At 48.3% G+C, this 17,874-nt stretch overlaps 1 protein-coding gene across 6 annotated transcripts in view; it reads right to left on the bottom strand.

The window, feature by feature from the left end:
• Positions 1–17,874, bottom strand: part of GNB1L (G protein subunit beta 1 like) — a 45,778-nt gene that overhangs the window by 18,813 nt on the left and 9,091 nt on the right. For 2 of the 6 annotated variants that reach the window (XM_067015077.1, XM_067015074.1), the window contains exons 1-3: positions 4,241–4,427; positions 3,037–3,170; positions 2,539–2,664 (exon numbers count right to left, since the gene is read on the bottom strand). In XM_067015077.1, coding sequence (XP_066871178.1) covers positions 2,539–2,664; positions 3,037–3,170; positions 4,241–4,351 — 371 coding nt within the window. In that variant the 5' untranslated portion in view covers positions 4,352–4,427. Of the gene's footprint in view, positions 1–2,538; positions 2,665–3,036; positions 3,171–4,240; positions 6,952–16,151; positions 16,235–17,874 lie in introns of those variants that run through there. The other 4 variants (XM_067015075.1, XM_067015073.1, XM_059041202.2 and 1 more) reach the window with 4 other exon arrangements.

Genomic DNA, 17,874 nt, shown 5'->3' with positions numbered 1-17,874 from the left:
CCGACTGCCCACCCTGGTCACCTGGACAGAGGCGCCTGCCAGATGTGTTCACTCAAAGCCCCTCCCCCCACCGTGGGCACTTCTGGGAAAGACACTGTGACATCTGCCACCCTGGCCTCAGATGACCCAGCGCCTCCACCCACAGTGGTACTGCCCGCCAGTCCTGCAGACGGTCATCTTCCACGTCCGCAAGGCACACCCACCAGACAGTGGGCTCTCGCCTCTTCTCTCCTCCCATCAGTCTGGATTCACACATTCCTGTGTTACTGATGGGTCATCATCCACAGTTCTCATTGATTTTTGTGCCCTAACCATCCCAGCTGGCCAGTGGGAGCCCCATCAAGGACACTGGTGGCCTCCAAGCAGCCCCACCGCTGGATCCGGGGGCCCCTGGCACCAGGAGGTCCGGTGGGAGTCTTCTCAAGCCTCATCCACAACAGCTCCAAGTGGACAACCCAGATCTCCACCGACACAGAAAGGTGAGGAATCTGGGTACACACGTCCAGAGGAATAAGACAGAAAGGCCCACACAACACACTGCAGCCGTGCACACCCTGGCGGGTCTCACAGACACAGAATCAGACACAAAGAAAGCTGCTCCATATTGCTCCATTTAGGTTAAAAAACAACAACAACATAAAACGAGTCTATGCTTTTTGGAGATGCATATTCAGACGATAAAGCAAGAAAGAGGTGGAGGGGCTGCCTCCTGAGGATAAGGACAGGCCGCTGGGCAGGCGTGGGGCAGGCAGTGGCTGCCCAGGTGTCCACCTGTGACAAGATGGTCTGAAACTCATCTTGTGCACCTTCCTGTAAGTACATCATGCTTCCCAATAAAGGAAAAAGGAAACAAGCCCACCCAGGCAGCTGTTGAGGCACAGGTGCATCCTCAGGGGTACAGGTGTGGCTGGGGTGTCTGCAGAGCCCTGGCTCCCAGCTTTGTCCTCCAGCCGCTTGACATGAAAGGGCACCTTCCCCCTCAAGGGCCACTTTGGAGGCTTGACTTCCAAACACAGCTGGGCCCCGGCCTCTAGTGCAGCATCCAAGCACCTGCGCGGTCTGCACCTACCTAGGCGGGGCCCCCACAGCGCCATCCGCCATGCACATGCGCAGGACGCCCCTGGAGTTGCCACCCCGCACAGCACCAGCCAGCTCTCCAAGGGGTGGAACTCCTGGCCTGAGGCTCCCCAAGGCCAGCCCAAGGTGCGCAGAGGAGCATGGGGCCCAGAAGGGCTTACACCTCGGCTCAAACCTCAGGAGGAAGTTTCCAGCAGCTTTGTGGGATCTTCAGACACAGCATCCACTTTAATCATCAGGGAAAGAGCAAAGCCATGTGAGGGCCCCTGCAGTGAGGGGTGTGTCTGGGCAACTGGGCAGGGAAGGAGCAAGGCTCTGAGATGGATGGACAAGCACACACGCCCAGGGTATGGCCTCCAGGACTCCTGGGGCCTCAGCCACCTGCAGGGAGTGGGAGCGGCTTCAGTCCCACACAAAAGTGCTTTGAAGCCACTGGGGGCCCAAGAGGCCTTGTTTTCTGGGGACTGGGCTCCACAGTGCCCGGGTGTCCAAGCTCCAAGTCCGGAGCAGGAGAGCAGAACCACCTGGGAGTTCTGGGGCAGAGGGCGCCTGGGAAAGCCCTCTTTGACTTGGCAGATTTCTGGCGGGGGTGGGAGAGCTGGGACCCCTGAACAGGGGCAGATGTCAGGGCCGCCCCAGACGGCAGTCGCTCTGGCTGCCAGGTGGCCCCCGCTCCCTCCTGTCCGTGCCCTGCCCTCACCATCCCTCTCTCCAGGGGAAGGAGAGAAGCCCCCTGACTTACTCCCTCACCCACCAGCGTCCTCTTGCTGCCTCCTGGCCCACCTCCCACCCGGGGTCCCAGCCCATCACCTTCACAGGACCCTCCCTCACTGCTGCCCAGCCCCCAGACTCCCTAGTCCTGGCCCACCATGGCGTCAACACATGCAATCTCCTCTGCCAGGGGGCCAGAGCCCTCGCTCTGCCATCTCCCACCCACACACATTGGCAGCCCAGAGTTCCACGGCCCTGGCACCTGCACGGCCTCCCGGTGCCCCCTGGGGCAGCCACACTGGGCAGGGAGTGGGGCCCCATCAGCCTGAGGAAGCTTTAGGCTCAGCTCTGTGCCACCCTGGCGACCAGTCCTCCCTGCCTCGTGGGAAGATGGCTCCATAGCCAGGGAGAAAACTGCGCTGCAGAGTGGCTATCAGGACACCCGGGCCCACAACCTGCAGGAGGGAAGCAGAGGCTCCTCCAAGTACTGGCCCCCAGCCCTCTCCCTGGGGGCCCCAGCAGGCCAGGGTGGGCTCGGACAGAGCCATCCTAAGCGTCCATTGGGCTCTTCTCAATGGGCACCCGCCCGGAAGGCCCACAGACCCGGGCTGCGCTGCCCTTGACAAGTCACCCGGTTCTGCCATTGTTGGGGCCGTCCTGGCAGCTGGGGGAGGCCACGAGGGCCTCCCCTGGAAAGCTCATGGAACACCCCCCGAAGGCCACACCTGGCTCACTGCCACCAAGACTCACCTGAGGAGCTGGGGCCCCTGGGGCAGTGTCTGCAACCAGGTCACACACTGGCCCCCATGGCCGTCCAGGGTGGCAACCACCCTCCGTGTCTGCAGGCTCCAGATGTGCACCAGCCCACGCAGGGACCTGTTCAGACAAGTGCCAGTCAGGCTCGGGCATGGTGGGGAGTGGGCTGGACACCACGCAGCCAGTGGGTCAGGTGCTGCAGCCAGCAGCTCCCAGCTCAGGGGACAGCTCTGAACACACAACCAGGGGACACGTGCTCCTCTTACAGGGAGGGTGGCAGGGCCCTGGGCAGCCTCTTCTCTGGAGAGGCGGGGAGGCTGCCACTGACAGTGCCAGCTGCCTGGCGCCTCTAATGGAGACTGTGTCCCTGCGTCCTCCACAGGGGAGGCCCGAAGGGACAGCGTGTTGAGGGCTCTGCGAGGGAGAGTGCCCGGGTGATGGGCAGCCTGAGCCCCTTACCCCCCGACTTCACCCTGGGCCAGGGGTACTTACCCTGAGAGGAGCAGCGGGCGCCCCTGCCCCTGGGCTCCTTCGCAGAAATGCAGTGCGTGCACCGCCGACTGGGCGCCTCGGAGGACAAACTGGGGGTCTGGTGGTGGGAGCCGTGGGGCTGCCATGCTTGTCACCTGGGGACCAAGGAAGGGCGTGAATGACTCACCTGTCCTCCTTCGGGAAGGCAGAGGAGCATCCCTGGATGCTGCCCACCCCTGCACCCTCTGTCCCAACAGGTGCCGTCCCCAGGCAAGGGCAGCAGTGCCTACACCCCCCACCAACTTGGGCAGGGTCCTCCTTGTCCCAGCTGTCCACACACTGGGAGCACTCGTCCTGCCCTCTGCCCAGGCCTCGCTCCAGCTTCTCCCTCGGGGGGCCCTCGCCAACGAGCCCTCCCAGCCAAGTCAGAGGTGTGTGGGGTCCCCGGTCTTTGTCACATTGGCTGCAAACACGGCCCGCCGGGTCCCGGTCCTGCTCATCGCAACCTCCATCTGTTACATCCACCCAAGGAACCATCCGGTGAGCTGCTCTAGGCCTCCCAGGCTCAGGTTCGAAGTGTTCCAGGGCCTGCACGCTGCCACCAAGGGGCAGAAGGGCCGGCACAGGGGTGTGTGGGCAAGGGGCAGGGCCCAGCTACCCAGCCACTCCCCTGGAGGGCTGCTCTCAGAGGACAGATCCTTCCTCAAATCACCGGCCCTGTGTGTTAGGCCTGCTGGGCCCACCCACCCCAAAGGAGAAGCTGAAGCTGCCAGGGTCCCCCCCGAGCCCACCCCAACCATGCCACCCCAATCTCACAGGCAGCCAGGGCCATGTCTGTCTGCCCGCAGGCCCTGGGCCGGGCCAAGGGTGCAGAGGGGACGTCTAGGGGCGGACCCCCCGGGAGCTGGGGCAGCTGGGGGGGCCTCTCCTGCTGGGCTCTGGGACAGTCCCCACCCAGCCTGCACACAGCAGGGGGGAGGCACCCACACAGCCACCAGAGGGGGGATGTGAAAGGGCCGGAGTGGGCCATCGGGAAGGGGCTCCGGGGGCAGAGGGACAGGCCACCCCCTGCACAGGCTCCCACCGTGCAGCCCCCCAACACACACACACGTGCTCACACACACACATACACACACACATGTGCGCATGCACACACACACACACGCAGGCAGCATGGTGGCCCTGGGCAGCGCCAGCAGAAACCCAGCCCACACCTGCCACCTGCCTGCGGCCTGACGGGTGTTTCCAGAACCTCACTGCACCAGGCTTGCTCCCAGGTGATGAAATCGAGTCCTCCTCCACTGTTTTCCCCGGACGTAGGGAATAAACCCGTCATGTTGTTACAACAGCCAGACGCTCAGGCCAAGACGAAGCCTCGGCAATTAAGGGCTCCATCATTTCAAGCAATTAAAGTAAACACTTTATTTGAAAACTAATTAATTCTAGCTACATATTTTTCCCATGACAATACTCTATGATGACTTGATTTATGACGTCTAATTATTCTTTATTAATCTAATTGAGAATAATCGTATTATCCTATCTCCTGGCACCAGGCCGCCCGGAGCGGTGAGCATGATGGCCGCCCACCAGCCTTGCCCCCCACGGGCCTTGCACCCCCCTCCACTGGCCTGTCATTCTCCCCCCACCCAGAGGGCAAAGGAGCCTGAAACTTAATCCATGGAGCACAACTTTGGGTTCTGCGAGACACATTCCTTTAAAAATTAAAAAGAGAGACAGTCTGACAGCCTTTCCACCATTGCTACAAATGCCCCCAGAGCCACCCAGGCCTGGCCCACAGACGGAGGACAGCCGCAGGGTTACTCCTGTGGAGCGGGGACCCGGCCTCCCCATTACCCTGGTGTGGGAGCAGAGTGCAGCATGGGCAGGGCCACAAAGCCTGCAGCTGGCCCTGCCCTAGGGCACCTGCTGCCCTAGGGACCTGGAGTCCCAGGTCCACGAGGGACAAAGTTTGAGACCTCTGGAGGTGGGTAATCTCGAAGGAGTATCCCCTACAGATGAGGTCCCCGGGGTCATGGGCTCAGTGTTAGGCTGAACCAGAACCAAAGCTGTGCTCGGAGATTCCAGAACGTCACCGCCCTCAGCTCTCAGCCCCAAATCACATCACCTTGGGGCCCCCCAACTGCAGTCTGTGCATCTCTCAGAAGGACCCCTTCAACCCAGGCCTCAGTGAATTCACAGGAAAAACCCTAGGAAATGGCGGCTCCCAGCCAACACTCGTGAAAGCAGACAAGGAGGCCCAGCACTGCGAGGACCAGGAGCACCAGGAACCGCAGGCGCAGACCTGGACCCGAGCAGAGCGCTCAGGTCTGTGAAATACAACGCTTCATGGCTTTAAAGAAATAAAAAGATGGAACTGAACGTACAAGCAGAGAGCATCACCTCTCAGATCCGCAAAATGACCCGACTGGGGAAAAGCTATTGGGAGCAGGAGATCTGCTGTGCCTACAGGTCATTTATGAATCACAGAGGAAATGCTCCTTCATGAGGGGACACCGGGCTGTCACCACCGGCACTGTCCTTGAAGCGGGCCGCCCACAGTAAACAGCCTGCATCACTCATCTCCCAAGGGCCCAACGCCGTCCACCTATGCCAGCAACGTGCGGGAACCTCCAGACATATCCACCGGGGGCCCAGACTGGTCACCCAGCTCAGACTCATGGCAAAGGTCAAGGTCAAGAGAAACAGCAGGGTGACTCTTCTAAATTCAGAGACTAAAGAGCATGTCGACCAAATGCAATGTGTGAACCTTGATTAGATACTGATCAGAAACAGGGGCCACAACTGGGGGAATCTGAATACAGGCTGCAGATAATATAGAATTAGTATTGCTAAGTTTCTTGGGGAAAACAATGGTATTTTATGTAGAAGAGTGCCCTTATTCCTAGGATACAGCATTTTAGGGATGAAATGTTATGTCTGCAATCTGTTTTCAAACGTTTCAGAAAAAAACCCTCAACCTGTGTCTAGCTACATACAAGTAAACAGGCAGAGAATAAAGCAAATGTGGCAAAATGCCCGCCATCAGTGAACACAAGTACTCACTACTCCACACTTGCCACAAACCCACACGGGACTTGTATCCAGAAGTACTGATCTGTAAAGATACAGATCAATACCATAAAGAAGCAAACACCAAACATTAAATGAGCAAAAGACTTGAACACATGTTTCACAAGAAACATAAATACCCAACAAACATAGGAAGAGATGTTTAACCTAATTAATAATCTTGGAAATGCCTGTCAAACCCTAGTGTGAAATAACTGCACTCCTAGCAGATTAGCCAAAAATTAAACAGCCTGGCAAATGCTGACCAAGATGTGGGGCAACTGGAGCCGTGTACCACGTCGGAGGGGCCTATGTGGAACCAATCACTGTGGAAAACAATCAGGGACCACCTGGCACACCCTATGACCCAGCAACCCCACGCTTAAACACCCTAAAGAAATTTGCACACTGGTACACAAAGACTTGTACAAGAGTGTTCATAGCAATATTGTGCATAATAATAAAAACTAGAAACAACCCAAATGACCATCAACTGCAGAATGGGATGCTTCTGGCACATTCATATGACAGAATACTCCACAGAACTGAAAATGAATAAACTCCAATGTCACACGGAAGAAGTTCAAAATCATGATTTTCTTTGAAAGACATTAAGGAAGTAAAAAATGAGGCTAGAAACAAGGATAAAATAGTTGCAACATATATCTGATAAAGGACTCATACTCAGGATATGTGTCAATAAGAAAAACAAATTAAAGTGATTCCAAAAGGCTGAAATTAAAGATAGACAAAGGTAGGTATGTCAGGCAAATGGAAACAGTGAGAAAATAGGAGTTGAAACACTGACATCAAAGTTTAATTCTAGGGACTTCCCTGGTGGTGCAGTGGTTAAGAATCCATGTGCCAATGCAGGGGACACAGGTTTGAGCCCTGGTCTGGGAAGATCCCACATGCCGCGGAGCAACTAAGCTCGTGCACCACAACTACTGAAGCCCACCGGCCTATAGCCCATGCTCCGTAACAAGAGAAGCCACCGCAATGAGAAGCCCATGCACTGCAACAAAGAGTAGCCCCTGCTCGCCACAACTAGAGAAAACCTGCGTGCAGCAACAAAGACCCAACATAGCCAAAAATAAATAAATAAATTTTAAAAAAAGTTTAATTCTAACCAAAAAGCAACAGATTTGACAAAGCCAGACACTTCCTAATACTAAGCTGCGGTTCACAATGAATGTATGAACATCTATGTACTAAGTAACAGAAACAACACCTTTATAAAGCACAAACTACAGGAGATGCAAAGAGGCACAGAAAAAAACTCACTAGTAATTGGAGAATGTAATATACTACTGTCAGTACAAGTGAGACCAAGTGACAAAATAAGTAAGGAGACAGAAGATTCAACAAGGTAAACAGTATGGAACTGTAGGGAACTCCACACTCTGACAACAGACACTACACCTTCTCCTCAAGGGCACATGAATGCAGTCTCTGTGATCATATACTGCATCACAAAAGAAACATCAGTAAGTTCCGCAAAGAAGAAATATTAACATTATAAACAATATTCTATGATCACAGTGCAATTAAACCAAAAAATTAACAAAATAAAAACCAAAAAGATCCTTCCAACTAAAAATTTTAAAAAATTTATTAAATGACTTCTAGGTAAAAGGGGAAATACTTAAACCATAAATTTTTTAAAATGACAAAACAACATTACATACCAAGATTCATCAGATATATTTAAAGCTTTGGTCAGAAGAAAAATAGAGATTGATATCACTTATCATACAAAAATAGCAAATAAAATATTGGCAAACAAAATACAACATCAAATTAAGAACATAATACATGTTGACCAAGTGGAATTTATCCTAGAGTGCAAAGTTGGTTCAATTAGGAAATCCATTAATATCATACATCATATTAATAGATTTATGAAGAAAAAGCACATGATTATCTCCATAGATGCTGAAAAAGCCTCTGACAACATTCAATACCCATTTTTAATTAAAATACTTAAGCAAACACAAACTGATGGGTTTCTTAAAAATGATTATGATACATACACACACACACACACATACATACACACACACACACCCTTCTTAGTTCTAAAACCAACACATTACTTTATGAAGAAATATCAGAGGTATTTCTATTAAGATCAGGATACCCACTGTCTACACTACTAGTCAACATTGTATGGGAGGTTTAAGCTGATTCAGTTAGACAAGAAAAATCAATTAGAGGCATATGAATTGGAAAAGAAGATGTTAAATTCTCTTCCAGATGACATGATGGTATACATTGAAAGCCCCAGATAATCAATGATAAAACAGATCCAAACATTAAAAGAACAGGACTTCCCTGGAGGTCCAGTGGTTAAGACTCTGTGCTTCCACTGCAGGGGTCATAGGTTCGATCCCTGCTCGGGAACTAAGATCCTGCATGCTGTGCGCCATGGCTGTGGCCAAAAAACAAACAAACGAAAAAACAAACATTAAAGGACAACTTCAGTGATAGTAGCAGCAAATAAAACTAGCAAAGAGAACTCAGCAGCTTCCATGTACGCAAACAATAACCCATCAGAGAAAATCACACTTACAATACCAACTAAGAAGATAAAATACTTAATAATAAATTTTTTAACTTTTACACATCAAGAGAGATAAAAATCAAAGTATCTTTAAAACACATAAAGTCTTCAAAATTAAAGAAGGACTAAATACCAAATAGAAAATTGGGCAAAAGACATGAATAGACAATTCACAAATAAAGATATGAAAATGGTCCATAAACATAAGAAAAGATGCTTAACCTCACTCATGGAGAAATGTAAATTAATACCACCTTAAGAGGCTTCTGGTTCTGGCCAGGATGAAGCAGGCTCTCTCCTCTCTATCTGGCCAATTGCAACTAAAAACTCTAGACAAAATATAAACGGCAATTACTTGAAAACTCTGAAAAGTGAACAATAGCAGACAGACTTTGGAGGCAAGCAAAAACTTGGAGAATTGATCTGAATGGGCACAAGCTTCCTGCTTTTATTTTTATGTCTTGGGGCACTGCCTTGAGTGTGGGTCCAAGTTGCACTGATGCAAGGCAGTGGTGGCTAAAACTTGGAGAGACAATTTTTCTCTGCACTGATATTAGTTTAAGTCCTAGACTGGGTTAAAAACATAAAATATAATACAAGAAATATAGTCAAATAGAATCCTAGATTCTAAAAAGTTAGGGTTTGACTCCCTGATGGCCTGTGTTTCTCTTCTCTCTTGGCCCTGCCCCGAGGATGGGCCCTGGACACAGAGCTATGTGGAAGAAGTGACTCTGAGAGACCCCTGTCTTTCTGGTCAGAGGAACCATGGAGAAAGAATCCTGCCAGATCCTATGTGGGTATGAGAATGGCAGAGAGGAGAGAGCTAAAGAAAAAGATCCCTTAATTCTGTGAATGAACCCACAAAAGCCCCAAGCTCTTCTCTGAGCTGCATACATGTGGGATAGACCCAAAGCAGCACCAGCTTTAAGACCTGAACTAGGACCTAAACCACTGCCCAAGTCTCAGGCTGACCCCAGAGTGGCTGGTGAGTGGGACAGACCCAAAGCAGTGTATCAAGAGCCTTGAAAATGGAAATGAGAGTAAAACTGTAGCCCACAGAGGGTGAGACAATCTAACTGGGTTGAATGCCTGTTAACACGAAACTCAACATTCTCCAGAGGACCCAATGTAATACCCAGTCCAGGGTATGTCTAGGATACAACACAAAATTATTCAACACACAGAATCAGGAAATGAGGTCAATTCTCAAAGGAAACGACAATTTACAGATGCCAACCTGAAGACAGTACAGATGTTGGGAATATCAGATAAGGGTTTTAAAGCAGGTTTTATGATTATACTCCATGAGGCAAAGGTAAACACACTTGAAATGAATGAAAGAACGTTCCCAGCGGAGAGAAATTTTTTTTTTAAAAAAGGAAGTTCCAGAACTAAATAATACAATATCTGAAACAAAGACATTCAATAATGGAATCAGAGATGACAAAGGAAAGAGTCAGTGACATGAAGACTGGTCAAAAGAAATTATCCAATATAAGATCAGAAAGAAAAAAGACTGGAATAAATGATTAGAGCATCAGGGACTGCAGAATAATAGAAAAAGTTCCAACATTCATGCATGGGAATCTGAGAAGAGAAGGAGATGGGGTAGGAAAATTACCTGAATAAATAATGCCCGAAATGTCACGAATTTGGGAAAAGACAAAAATGCATAAATTCAAGAACTCAATGAATAATAAGCAGGATAAACTCAAAGAAAACCATATTCATGTCATAATTAAACTGCTGAAAAATAACAGCAGTAACATCCTGACAGTAATGGCACATTACACATAGGGAAATAATCATCTGTGTGAACATGAATTTCATATCAGAAACCATGGAAGTCAGAAGACAGTGGAACATCTTTAGAGTAAACAAAAGAACTCTATATCCAGCAAATTATTTTTTGGAAATGAAGGCAAAATAAAGATATTTTCAGGTGAAGGAAAACCAAGAGAAATTTCTTGCAGGAAGATATCCTCTAAAAGAAATATTAAAGAAGGTTCTACAGCTCAAAAGAAAGATCAGAAAGAAATGTGGAACTCCAAGAAGATAGAGGAAGAGAAATGGTAAACTAAAAGACAAATTTCTACCTCTTAAGTGAACATGTATATTGTTGGGGTTTGCAATCTGACAGCTGTAACATGAAGGGGGGAGGGTAAGGGGACCCATATGGATGTAAGGCTTCTACTAACTTTTAAAAACATAATATATAAGAGATACAGACAAAAAGCTAACAAAATTTAAACAGAGTATTTGAAAATATCCAAATAATCCAAAAGAAGGATGGAAAGAAGGGATAGAGGGCCAAAGCATCAGGAAAATGAGAAAACAAAATGGAAGACCTAAATAGAACCATAAAAATGACTAGAATAAACATAAATGCTCTCAACATGCTACTATAAGACCCAACAACTATAAGCTATTTTTTAAAAAGCCCGACTGTAAATTATCTAGAAGAAACCTACTTTAAATATAAAAACATAGAGGACCTCCCTGGTGGTCCAGTGGTTAAGACTCTGTGCTCCCAATGCAGGGGGGATGGGTTCGATCCCTGGTCAGGGAACTAAGATCCCACACGCCACACAGCATGGCCAAAAAATAAATAAGTAAATAAAATAAAAAAAATAAAAACATAGATAAATTGAAAGTAAAAATATAAAAGAGATATACTATACAAATAACAAAAAAAAGGTATAATGGAGGGCTTCCCTGGTGGCGCAGTGGTTGAGAATCCGCCTGCCGATGCAGGGGACGCGGGTTCGTGCCCCGGTCTGGGAAGATCCCACATGCCGCGGAGCGGCTGGGCCCGTGAGCCATGGCCGCTGAGCCTGAGCGTCCGGAGCCTGTGCTCCGCAACGGGAGAGGCCACAACAGTGAGGCCCGCATACCACAAAAAAAAAAAAAAAAAAAAAAAAAAAAAAAAAAAAGGTATAATGGATACATTATTATCAGACAAAGTAGACTTCAAGGACTATTAACAGGGAGAAGAAAACACACAATGACACAAGGCATCAATTCATCAAGAAGACATAAAAAGTCCTAAACATGTACTCTGCTAACAGCAGAACTTCACAACGCATGAAGGAAAAACTGATGGAAATAAAGCAGAAGTAGACAGATACATAATCACAGCTGGAGACTTAAACTCCTCCTCAGCAATCAACTCAACAAGTGGCCAGAAAATAGTACAGGAGACCTAATACTATCTATCTACTGGACTGAGCTGACATGAAGTGAACATTCCACCAACAGAACAACTCATATTTCTCAAATATACATGGAACGTTCATCAAGATAGACCATATCCTGTGTTTTAAAACAAATCTTAAGGGCTTCCCTGGTTGTGCAGTGGTTGGGAATCTGCCTGCCAGTGCACGGAACACGGATTCGAGCCTTGGTCTGGGAAGATCCCACATGCCACAGAGCAACTAGGCCCGTGAGCCACAACTACTGAGCCTGCACTCTAGGACCTGCAAGCCACAACTACTGAAGCCCACACACCTAGAGCCCATGCTCCACAACAAGAGAGGCCACTGCAATGGGAAGCTCGCGCACCACAACGAGGAATAGCCCCCACTCTCCACAACTAGAGAAGGCCCGTGTGCAGCAATGAAGACCCAATGCAGCCAAAAAAAAAAAAAAACCTTAAAAAATGTAGAGGAACCTTTGTTACTATGTGAGGTGACAGATGTTAACTGGACTGATCATGGCAATCATTTTGCAATATATACAACTATCAAATCATTGTTGTATACTTGAAACTAATACAATGTTATATGTCAATTATATCTCAAAAAAATGTAGAAGAACCAAAAGCGCACAATGTTCTCTGACATTATGGATTTAACCTGGAATCAATTACAGAAAGACAACTGGAAAAATCTCCAAATATTTGGAAAACAAACAACATGCTTTTAAATAATCAATGGGCCAAAGAAGAAGTCCCAACAGAAATTGGAAAATATTTTGAACTGAATAAAAATGAAAATATAAAATATCAAAACTTGTCAGATGCAGCTAAAAGCAGGACTTTGAGGAAATTTGTAGCATCAAATGCCAAATTAGAAAAGAAGAAAGGGGGAATTCCCTGGTGGTCCCGTGGTTAAGACTCTGTGCCTTCACTGCAGCAGGCCTGGGTTCAATCCCTGGTTGGGGAACTAAGGTACCACAAGCCTCATAGTGTGGAAAAAAAAAAATTAAAATTAAGGTTTTCTTTAAGAAAAAGAAAGAAAAGAAGAAAGGTCTCAAATCAATGACCTAGCTTCTACCTCAAGAAACTAGAAAAGAGGAGAAAAATAAGCCCAAAGCCAGGAAAAGGAAGGAAATAATAAGGTCAGAAAAGAAATAAATAAAACAAAGAATTGTAAAACTACAGAGAAAAATCAGCAAAACCACAGATTGGTTCTTTAAAAAGATCAATAAAATAGATAAATCGCTAGCTAGCCTGACAACTGAAAAAAGAGAAGAAACAAATTATAATAATGGAAGAAGGGTTATCACTACAGACACCACTAACCTTAAAAGGAGGATAAGGAAATACCATAAACAACTCAGTGCACATAAATCCAACAACTTAGATGAAATAGAAATTGAAGACCACGGACTAGGGGGTTTCTAGGTCACCTAGAAGAAATGACCTGAATAGCCCTATAGCGACTAAAGGGATTGCATTTTTAGTTAAAATTCTTGCAAAGAAAAGAAAACTCCAGCCCACATGACTTGACTGGCATATTCTACCAAACATTTAAAGAGAAAATAGCCCCAGTTCTATATAATTTCTTCCAGAAAACAGAAAAAAAGGGAACATGAGGCCAGCATGATCCTCATACCAAAACCAGATAAAGACAGTACAAGAAAAGAAAACCACAAGCCAATATCCCTCATGAATACAGATGTAAAAATCCTCAAAAAAAAAGTAAATCAAATCCAGCAGTATATAAAAAGAATACACTATGGGGGCTTCCCTGGTAGCCCAGTGGTTAAGAAGAATCTGCCTGCTAATTCAGGGGACATGGGTTCGAGCCCTGGTCTGGGAAGATCCCACATGCCGTGGAGCAACTAAGCCTGTGCACCACAACTACTGAGACTGTGCTCTAGAGCCTGCGAGCCACAACTACTGAGCCTATGTGCAACAGCTACTGAAGCCCGTATGCCTAGAGCCTGTGCTCTGCAACAAGAGAAGCCAGTGCAATGTGCACAATGAAGAGCAGCCCCCGCTCGCCACAACTAGAGAAAGCCCATGCGCAGCAATGAAGACCTAATGCAGCCAAAAATAAAAATAAAAATAAAATAAATAAGTTTAAAAAAAAAAGGATACACTATGACCAACTAGAGTTTACTTCAGGAACGCAAAGCAGATTCAATATTCCAAAATCAATAGAGATAACTCCATTACATTAACACATTAAAGACGAAAAAAACACAAGACCATATCAGCTACACTGACACAGAAAAGGCATCTGGCAAAATTCAATATCCATTCATGATTTTTAAAAACTATCAGTAAGCATGACCCACAATAGAAAAATGGATAAATTTCATTTCAAGAAAATTGGAAACTTTTGCTCTCTGAAAGATGGTGTTAAGAAAATGAAAAGACAAACTACAGACTGGGAGAAAATATTTGTAAATCATGAATCCACAATATATAAAGAATCCACAAAATTCATTAGGAAAGCAAAGAAAAAGTAAATAAAAACAGAAAGTAAATTTAAAAAGAAAGGGCAGGACTTCCCTGGTGGCGCAGTGGTTGAGAATCCGTCTGCCGATGCAGGGGACGTGGGTTTGTGCCCCGGTCTGGCTGGGCCCGTGAGCCATGGCCGCTGAGCCTGCGCGTCCGGAGCTTGTGCTCCGCAGCGGGAGAGGCCACAAGAGTGAGAGACCCGCGTACCGCAAAAAAACCCCCACAAAAACAAAAAAATAAAAAGAAAGGGCAAAAGATGTGAATAAACACTATAGCCAAGAAGATATGCAAATGGCAAACTAGGACCTGAAAACATACTCACCAGCTTTGGTCATCAAGGAAACGCAAACGAAAGCCACAGTCACCTGCACTACGCTTATGGGAGTGGCCCACATTAAGGACTGACCACACCCCTGGCCCCTGGGAAGCACGTGAAGCAGAGGGACTCTCCTATGAACATACTGGTACAATGGCTTTGGAATAAAGTGTGGCTGTTTCTCCAAAAAAAGCCCCAAACTGGGAACAATCCAAACATCCATCAAGGCTGAACAAACTGCTGTACACCCATACTCAACAACAAAGGGGCACTGATCACGCCTCCCCACGAATCAACCTCAAAATCATATATAGACTAAAAGCAGCCAGAAAAAAAAGAGTAAATACCCTATTCTATTTACATAAAATTCTAAAAAGTGCAAACTACCCAGTAGCGACAGGAAGCAGATGAATGGCACCTGGGGAGGGGCGCTGCAGGGAGTGGGGAGAGGCCTTACAAAGGTCGAAGGTTGGGAGGAAACCCTAGGGATTCCCTAAGGACAGCAGGCACATTCATGTCTTGGGTACGGTGATGCTTCCACAGGTGTTGGAACTTATCAAATTATCCACTTTAAATATGTGCACGTTTTAGTATATCAGTAATATTTTTTAAAACTCAACAGCAACTAAACAAAAGATCTGAACAGACAACACTTCACCTATAAGGTGTACAGATGGCAAATAAACACAAGAAGATGCTCAGCATCCTTAGCCTCTAGGGAAATGCAAATGAAAACAACACAGTTCAAATGAAGAAGACAAACCCCCAAGGAAGCCAACGGACGCTGAGCCGCCGGTGAGGATACAAACTGCACACACGCCCTGGATGACAGCCCAGCAGGTCCCTGGAGCACAAAACAGCCGATCGTCAAGTTGCCAGCACTCTGCCGCTGGATATTTAATCTAGAGAAATGAAAACATACATGCAAACAAACACCTGTACCTGACTGGTCTGTTCTATTCAGAATATTGCCCAAATGCGAAATGACAACACACCCTTGAGCAATAAAATAGGAAGAAAGTATTGATGAACGCAACACCATGGACGCCTCCCCAGAAAATCAGAGCAAGTAACAGGCTACATACTGTTTGGCCCTATTCACACGGCATTCTGGAAACGGCAGGGCCAGGTAGACAGCGTGACTGGAGGTGCCAGGGGCCAGGGTCAGGGGTCAGGGGTGGGCTCATGACCAAGGGGCAGCAAGAGGAAGGCTCTGAACGTGGAGCAGTTTCTGTACATGTGTTGGGACTCCCTGTAAGTACGTGTCTTAACAATCAGTCCTGATCGATACCGTGAGTCCACAGTGATGCAGGAAATGACTGAAGAAATAGACCAAGGGGGAGAGCAGACAAATCTGAGCAGAATTCCAAGTGACCTGCAGGCGGTGGAGCTGGACCCCTGCCTGCGAAGGTGTGTGTGGAGGCAGCCCTCCTCACAGAGGAGACCCGACAACCGCCACCGTCCAGGCGATCAAGGTCATGCTGACAGCACGTTACCTGGGTCTGACACGGTGCGATGGCCCTTTATCTTGGAGATCTTGCTCCTAGAAACCCAGACTCCAGGCTGATCTTGAGAAACACACATGGTAAATCCCAGCGGAGAGTACTCGCCTCGAAACTGTCTCGGGCATCACAGCCCAGAAGGGCCCAAGGGGATGTGACCAAGTGTCACATGGTCCTAGCTGAGGTCCTGGAAAAGGACACACGAGGAAAAACTAAGGAAATCGGAATAAGCTCCAGACTTGGGTGGATCACAGTGCTCGAGGCTGTTCATCACGGGACGACCGTGCCGTCCCCCACGCAACAAGGGTCGCAAGGGGAGGGGCACCAGCACCTTCCAGGCACGGGGCAACCACTGGTCCGCCGCCCTCCTGGCCCTTTTTCCAGGAGGCTATTTTTCAAATAACATATATTGAACAATATTTGGGGGCTATTTTTTCTTGACCTACAGTTAATGGTATTTGATTTACCACTAAGGTATTATATGAAGGTATTATATGAAGGTATATGAAGGTATTATGAAAACGCAGTTTCCTGCCTAGATTTCTCTGGCTTTAGATCCAATTTCTCATTCCAGTTAAGGTGACTTTAAACAGATTTAATACCAATTTTTAAGTGCTTCTCCTATTTAAAGTGATTTCCCAAACTATTTTTGCCCTAATATAAATAGACTTAAATCCATCAATAGCGCCCCCAACACAAGGTAGTCAGTACTCAGCTAAGCAATTTACTGGTAACTTTTATCATCTTCATGCTCATTGTTACTCCCAAAGCAGAGCAGCACTCAGGGAAGGGAGATGCTGACCCAGCAGTCCCTTCTCTCTCGTGCGGCACGGCCATTCTAGCAGGAAAACTCTGAGCTGGCCAGTCCTTCAGGCCAGGAGGAACTGAGACCCAGTCCTTCTGCACCTCCCAGGCCACACCTGGACAGGCCATCCTGAGCAGGCCCCATCGCCCTGTACCTTCCTGATCAGCTCAGACCACAGCAAGGCCCAAATCCCAGAACTGGCCCCTGAAAGTCACGTTACAGATGCGGCAGCCCCGGGACGGTCCAGGCCAGATCACTGGGAAGCCTCCTGCTTCACAGCAGGACATGGAGGTCTGGCCACCGCCCCTGCCCCATCTCTGAAACGCAGGGAGGTCCAGGGGAGTCAGCACACAGCGCGTCAGCAACAAGCCCACAACACAGGACAACCCTCTAGGTAGTCAGCATCTCGTCGCCGAGGTCCCTGTGGGTCAGCGTCCCGTCCACGGCACTGGCTCACTGGGTGAGGGCGGCCCAGTGAGTGACACCCGGGACCCCAGGAGCGGTCCCCCAATAAGTAAGGCCGAGGACACAGCCCCCTCCGAGGAGGCCGGACTGGCCCACAATGCTGTGGAGAAGCCGCATTTCAGGGGTCCAGGTGAGACAGGGGACAGCCTGCTGGGTGACAGCCCTACCCTGTTCCCTGCAGCTCGCTCCCTGGGCCAAGGAAAACGCACCAGCCGTCCTGCCCTCCTGCGGACTGCCAAGCGTGGGCCCAGCCCAGGGAGGACCTGGCCCCAGCACCAGCCCTGGCCACCCCCTCCTGCCCATGCCTGCAGAGCCCCGCTGAGGTCCGAGTGCAGCGGCAGGTTTGCCCAGGGAACTCAAACTTCACAAAGAAACCATCTCTGGAGCGGGCTCTGCGTGGCCATTCGGAGTCAAAGGCGTGCTTCATAGCCCTCCTGAGCCTGTGCA

The sequence above is a fragment of the Kogia breviceps genome, chromosome 15 (genome assembly GCF_026419965.1).
Source record: "Kogia breviceps isolate mKogBre1 chromosome 15, mKogBre1 haplotype 1, whole genome shotgun sequence".
Lineage (NCBI taxonomy): Eukaryota > Metazoa > Chordata > Mammalia > Artiodactyla > Physeteridae > Kogia > Kogia breviceps.
The sequence above is the reverse complement of the archived record's forward strand: the minus strand, read 5'-3'. Positions and strand labels throughout refer to the sequence as shown.